At 40.0% G+C, this 6,300-nt stretch overlaps 1 protein-coding gene across 5 annotated transcripts in view; it reads left to right on the top strand.

The window, feature by feature from the left end:
- Positions 1–6,300, top strand: part of LOC100750204 (LIM/homeobox protein Lhx3) — a 62,468-nt gene that overhangs the window by 49,266 nt on the left and 6,902 nt on the right. For 2 of the 5 annotated variants that reach the window (XR_004462298.1, XM_024369776.2), the window contains exons 1-4: positions 63–1,502; positions 2,510–2,684; positions 5,619–5,830; positions 5,980–6,172. Coding sequence is in view for 4 of the 5 variants with exons in the window: in XM_024369776.2 (XP_024225544.1) it covers positions 1,247–1,502; positions 2,510–2,684; positions 5,619–5,830; positions 5,980–6,172 (836 nt within the window). In the remaining variant the exon portion in view is untranslated. Of the gene's footprint in view, positions 1–62; positions 1,503–2,509; positions 2,685–5,618; positions 5,831–5,979; positions 6,173–6,300 lie in introns of those variants that run through there. The other 3 variants (XM_033322462.1, XM_033322463.1, XM_003491834.4) reach the window with 2 other exon arrangements.

Raw genomic sequence — 6,300 nt, 5'->3', positions numbered from 1 at the left:
GTGGGTGCGAGCCACACCCAATAGCTTTCTCCCATGCCCCACCATAAAACCACCACACCCACGAGTGTCACGTGCGCACGAGCAGCTGCAACATCGTTCGAACAGTCGTTCGCGTACTCTTACACCGATCGCGTCGATCGCTCCTTCGCTACACTCTGTATCGCGATCCTGTTTCACCGACGTTGCTCGCGTCGACGTTGCGAACGAATTTCCATTATTCTCGTTATCTCCGACAACGACGATGGTTCGATGGACTGATAGGCAGTGCGGATAATCTATCGCCGTTACCTCGTTCTTGTCACACCAACAACGTCGCATATCTGTGCCGATCCGAAGGAATGGCATGGCATGAAAATGGTCCGGCCGAACCGACGTTAAACGGTTCGATAAATTCGGACGCTCTTTTCAAGAATGTTCATCGCCAAGGACTAGGTAGAGAGTTTGGAACTGCTTGTTCTTCGGCGAAAGTGAAAGTGAACTAATCGGTGGACAGTCGACAAGGACGTATGTCGCTCGAGATTCGACGAGATCATCGAGTTGGAATTAATTAATAAGTTGTTTAGAAACGAACGCTTGGCGCGGTGTTAAGTGGAACTTACGACTCTGATATTGCTCGCTATCTACCCTTTGCTTCGATCGGAAACGAACGAATACGAGTAGGTACTCGAACGAAATTAGGAGAAACGGAAGATAAAAATGCGAAGAGAAGGAAGAAATGAATAAGCAAAAGCACACGGCGCAGAGAGAGAAGGAATATAAATAGACATAAGGAAGAATAGTAAAGGATGATCGCGAGACAGGTGTCCTATTTAGGTGCTAGTAACGTAGATGCGAATGAAATAAATAAATGTCTGGGTAAAACCAGGTAACGTAAGAGAGAAAAGAATATAGACGATAAAAGCTTGCGAACGATCACAGGACAAGCGTCGAGTAAAACTCATCGCGAAGCATCCTTGTCAAGGACGAAACTTGAAACCTAATTTCGCGCCCAGCTGGTCGACGTCGAACGAATGCAAGAGAATATTAAATCTAATAAAAATACAATTTCATAAACCAAAGGAACGAATCCTAACAAAACGGTATTTATCGTATCGTGGAGTAATTTATCGCGATATCTGAAATATCAGGGCTCGTTAAATATCGCAATCGACGATTGTCGAAATTCTATTAAAAAGAGAAAATAATCGTGGAAAGGTTTAAAACGACGAAGGAATAAGCTGCGTAAATTGGATCGAAAAACGCAATTATGACTATGATAAGTCTGGAAATGTTGGGCCGTGAGGCTTCGCCTCTGGAAGGGATGTATCGGCGCGCTCGTCAAGACGTCTTGACACCGCCACGCGATAGCCCGGAGTCACAAAACGTCCGGCGGAACGGTAGCAGCACCGGAAACGTCGCGAACGTCGCCAGCTTCGACGGCGCTTCTCACCACGAGATGCACCCTTTGGATCAACCGGCCGTGGAACTCGATTTGCCGGCCAATCTTCCTGAAATCCTCTATTGTAAGTGGGGAACGTACGGTTTTTAATCGATCGAATTCCGTTTCGATGACTCGCGTACCCAGATAAAAGTTTATGTATTTGCGCGTGATATTGTAACGATCAAGCGTCGAAGACGATGCGTATGGAGATGCGAAGAACTCGAATATTCGGCGTACTTGCGATGGTTTCATACGTGAACTAAAGCAGAGAACCGAGCAATTTGAAATCGTGAAATTAATCGAGAAATAAGATTCTTGTAGAAGAGAAAAATTAGCACGTAGTTGAATTTGGAAAGATTCGCCGAATCTGGAACCGAACCATCGATCGTTGTGTTACACGAACCGAGATCGAACGATAGAAATTACGTGCATAATTGTGATTCAAAAGTTGCGAAGATTTCATTTGCGTAATACAGAGTTGATTTTAAGATTATGATACGGTTATTACGTATAAGTCACAAAGTCCTGCATCGTATGACTACAACAGCTCGTTCTTAAAATCATCGTAACAACGATCGTCACGGTATCATCCTCGCGTTGGAGAAGACCATTGTCCATACAGAAAAACGATATAGATATCGTATGCGTAATTTGTATTATAATTATGTTAAATCGTAAATAAAGATACGGTTAAGTTAGCGATAACTTAACTTAAAGCTAAAGTATATAGTCAGTGGTACATTATTATTTACGAAAACTTGTGTTATATCGTAAGGTGCTGTTGCAATTATGATATTTCGATAATCCGTGTCTTCTTCTTCTCAATATCGCTCTCGTAATATAGTTTGACTAAATCTGAAACTTTGGGCTTCTATCTTCTTTCGACTTTAATTTATTACGATTTCGATTGCGAAGCTAATAAATAATAATAATCTATTTAAGAATCTTATAGTTGAGATCGTATTATAGAACGTATAGTTAAAGTTACAGATTCCAACCTGTATCTACAAGTTCCAGCTGCTCGCGTTTCCGACAGATACTTTTAACGACATCTTTAAGTATTAAACGATCTTCTGTCGAATGTTACAGCTTCGATACCAAAATGCGGAGGCTGTCAGGAAGCGATTTTGGACAAATACGTTCTGAGAGTTCTGGAAAGGTGTTGGCATGCAAGGTGCCTCACGTGCCGGGATTGTGGTGCAAGATTGACTGATAAATGTTTCGCAAGAAACGGCCATGTCTTTTGCAAGGACGACTTCTTCAAGTAAGTACCAACAATTATTTTTATCACGCTCTACCTTCTCGCTCGCACTTTTCTATCGACAGAATTTATATTCAAAAGATCGTCAATTTCGAAATTGTCCAGACTTCTTGTATTTCTATTAGAGCACGCGATCGAAAATTATTTTATACATCTGCGATCAAACTCGGGATATAATTTATAATCGCTGTCTCATTCGTTGATAAGAATACACACAGATACTGGTACTTGGATGAATTTTACGTCCAGTCTCCTGTATAGATACGTATACGCGATATAAGAAAATGTTAAAAATGTACGTGTGCGTGTTTGTAGTTTATAAGATGAAATTAACGTTATTTCAATACATGGTATAATATACGTTGACCTACATATATTATGTCTGTTCTCGTTGTGACAAACGTTCGATTAATAAAATGTAAGCTACGTATATTTGTTGAACTAACAAGCGGTCATACATCACCAGCTAGCCGCCACCAACCTGTTTATATGATATATTAACAATGCTGTTAATCTACCGACCTATTTACACGTTTACGACGATCCAAAGTATACATTGATAAAACTAAGCTATAATAATACAAGTTATTTGAAATATTTTTTCGTTCCATGTATTTCTTGCATAAAATTCACCAAAATAAAATAGCAAGATACGCGATACACCTGTATACATATATAGAAGCTAAAAGAATTTTTCCTTATTCTCCAAAGAGGAAACAGGGCGCTATACCTGTATACCTGTGTACGTATTCCACGTTATACTCACGACGAGACTCTCGTTTATTTAACATATTTTACTATTGCGTGTTATAAGCGTGTGAACCATCGGGCGATCTACGTACGGTAAATTATTACGTAATTGTATCGACGAGCTGTAGTGCGATATTTTTTTAAGATATTATCTAAACAGATAGCGAAAAGGTATAAAACGCTTATCGACTGTTACTTATCGCTTGCAAAAATTGCACCTGCGGAACCGAAAGTCCGCATTATTCTCGGTAGATAATGAAAAAAAGTGGATGTACCTGGTAGAAAAATGAGAGACAAGTTGGATCAAACGCGCATATATATCCAGCAACTGATATCGATTGTGCGAGAAAAGAGTGCCTTTTCTCATCTACCCACACCTTCGCGAGGACTAGACGCCATCTTTCTTCTCCTGCGAGCCAAATCGAAGGAACTTACCCTCTTTCCCCTTCGTCCTACCATTCTCCCTGGTATTCCACATTTCCTAGGGTTCAGGAATTTTCAGGAAAACTGGTAAACTCGCTGGTGCGTTCAAAGGCGTTACGAGCAACGTTCGAGTTTGACGAACCACTTATTCCTTGTATGTAACGTCGACTGCAAGCTTTGTGATTAATCTCGAACGTGTACATTGTTTTCTCCGAATGTATACAGGTGTGTTTATGTTAAGGGAGTAAATAAGAAAAGTAAATTTGAAAAAATTATAGAGCTCGTATTAAAAGGAAACAGAGTAGGAATCTCTGGAAATATCATTGAAAGTATCGTTAACTTAATTCTAAAATAGTTTCTATTTAACTTTGCTCCGTTCTTTCAGTCACTTTTAACTTGTTCGCGAATAATTACCGACACGTGCGATATCTCGTTCCGATTTTATGCCAAGGGGGATCATCAAGATCCTGTTCTTCCGATGAAATAAATTTTTGTTTGCTAAAATAAATGTAAAATCGAAAGGTCGAAATTTTAAGATCTCCTACGATACTTTTATACGCGTAATTTATCGATCAAATTGACAGACTTTGTCAAAATTGTCGAAAGTATCGTTCTGACAATAAGTACAAAGGTAAATAATCCATGGATTGCCTTGTCTCCTTTTTGCAGATGTAAAAAATATATGTAGCATGACATAGATAATCAATCGTGTTCAAACTACTCTAATTATGTTTCGTTATTTACTTGATATTGCGTGTAACATGGACAAATTCTATTGATAATTCTATTATTCGGAATAACCTCGCGTCTCTATAAACGCAGAAAGGCGTTTCATTAACTGCAAGATTGTTCTATCTTAAATATTAATACAGCAGCTGATACAGTAGTTTCGTTAATCAACTGCTTACGCGCATCGGGCTACTCGTTTAAATTACTTAGCTTAATGGCATGCAATGATAAAGAGAAAGGTCTAAACCGGATAGGTCAGGCGATCATAGGGCCCTCGTGACATTTTATAATATCGGTATTTCAGTTTATATCTCGACCGAGAACCTGAATGAACCTGTTGCTTATATATTTCAAATTCAGAATTATCCGCCTGCTCGATGTACTATCGAAGTTTCCCGATTTCCTCGCAAAACACCACGCAGATCTTTTCCTAATTATACGGTACGGCAAAGAAACGAAAATCGAACATACTGATACTCGCGCGAACAATTTCAACACGATTATTTCACAATTTCACGCGATTATTCAACTTTGGAAATCCTTTCGAATATCGACCTCCCACGTATCAAAAACGCCGACTTTTCGATCTTGATTTTCATTTTGGAAACGAAACGCAACATACATCCACGCGCAGCGAAGCCAAAAGGGTAGGGATAATGGTTCAGCGCAAAAGTACCTTTTCGATTTTCCTAGGAAGAACGTTGTTATTACGCCAAAGGATGATATTTTTGCGTTGTTTGTCGTCGTTCTAAGCAACCCGTATATTTAGTCTCGTGTCATTTATTCGTGCAAACAGAGAAAACTGGAAATCAGATTCCGATTAATAGAACGTCAAGAAACAGTCGGGTACCTTTCTCGCTAATTCTGCCAGGTATGAAATCGTTCTTGACGACGCTCTACATTCGTATTTTTATGAACTATCTTCAAACGGTTCTACTTAATATTTTCTGTTTTTCAAGGCGGTGCAACCTTGATCGAACGAGATGTTGCTGCAATTAATACGCGAACGTAATGTGAAAATGTTGTATGTTGTTGGTATGGCAGGCGTTTTGGGACGAAATGCGCGGGCTGCGGCCAAGGATTGGCACCGTCGCAAGTCGTGCGTAGGGCGCAAGAATTGATCTACCATCTAACTTGTTTCTCGTGCGCCCTTTGCTCTCGACAGTTGGACACTGGGGACGAGTTCTACCTCATGGAAGATAGAAAGCTCGTTTGTAAACCTGACTACGAGCAGGCGAAGGCAAAAGGTAACGTATATGTACGTTGTACTTGCTTCCATATATTTTTATTATTTTACGATCCAGTCTCTTCTTCTACGATCCTGAGATTGCGCGAAAAGAATCACTCTCAGACGTTTAAACGACTTATATCTATTATTGATCCCTTTGTATCATAGAATTGGCAGACGGAGGAAGTATAGACGGTGACCAACCAAACAAAAGGCCAAGGACCACGATCACAGCGAAACAGTTGGAAACTTTAAAATTAGCGTACAATACCAGTCCTAAGCCAGCGAGACACGTGCGAGAGCAACTTTCTCAGGATACAGGACTCGACATGCGCGTGGTTCAAGTTTGGTTCCAAAACAGGTACGTATGTACATCGATGTATTGAATAAAATTCAAGTTCAATTCGCGAATGATTAAGTATTCGTTCGAGGATCGAATATTTCTCGCCAGTATAAAGAAACATGGGGTATCGTAGTAATTACGACACA

Source organism: Bombus impatiens, unplaced genomic scaffold, assembly GCF_000188095.3.
Source record: "Bombus impatiens unplaced genomic scaffold, BIMP_2.2 scf_0640, whole genome shotgun sequence".
Classification (NCBI taxonomy): domain Eukaryota; kingdom Metazoa; phylum Arthropoda; class Insecta; order Hymenoptera; family Apidae; genus Bombus; species Bombus impatiens.
This window is presented reverse-complemented; position numbering and strand designations above follow the sequence as displayed.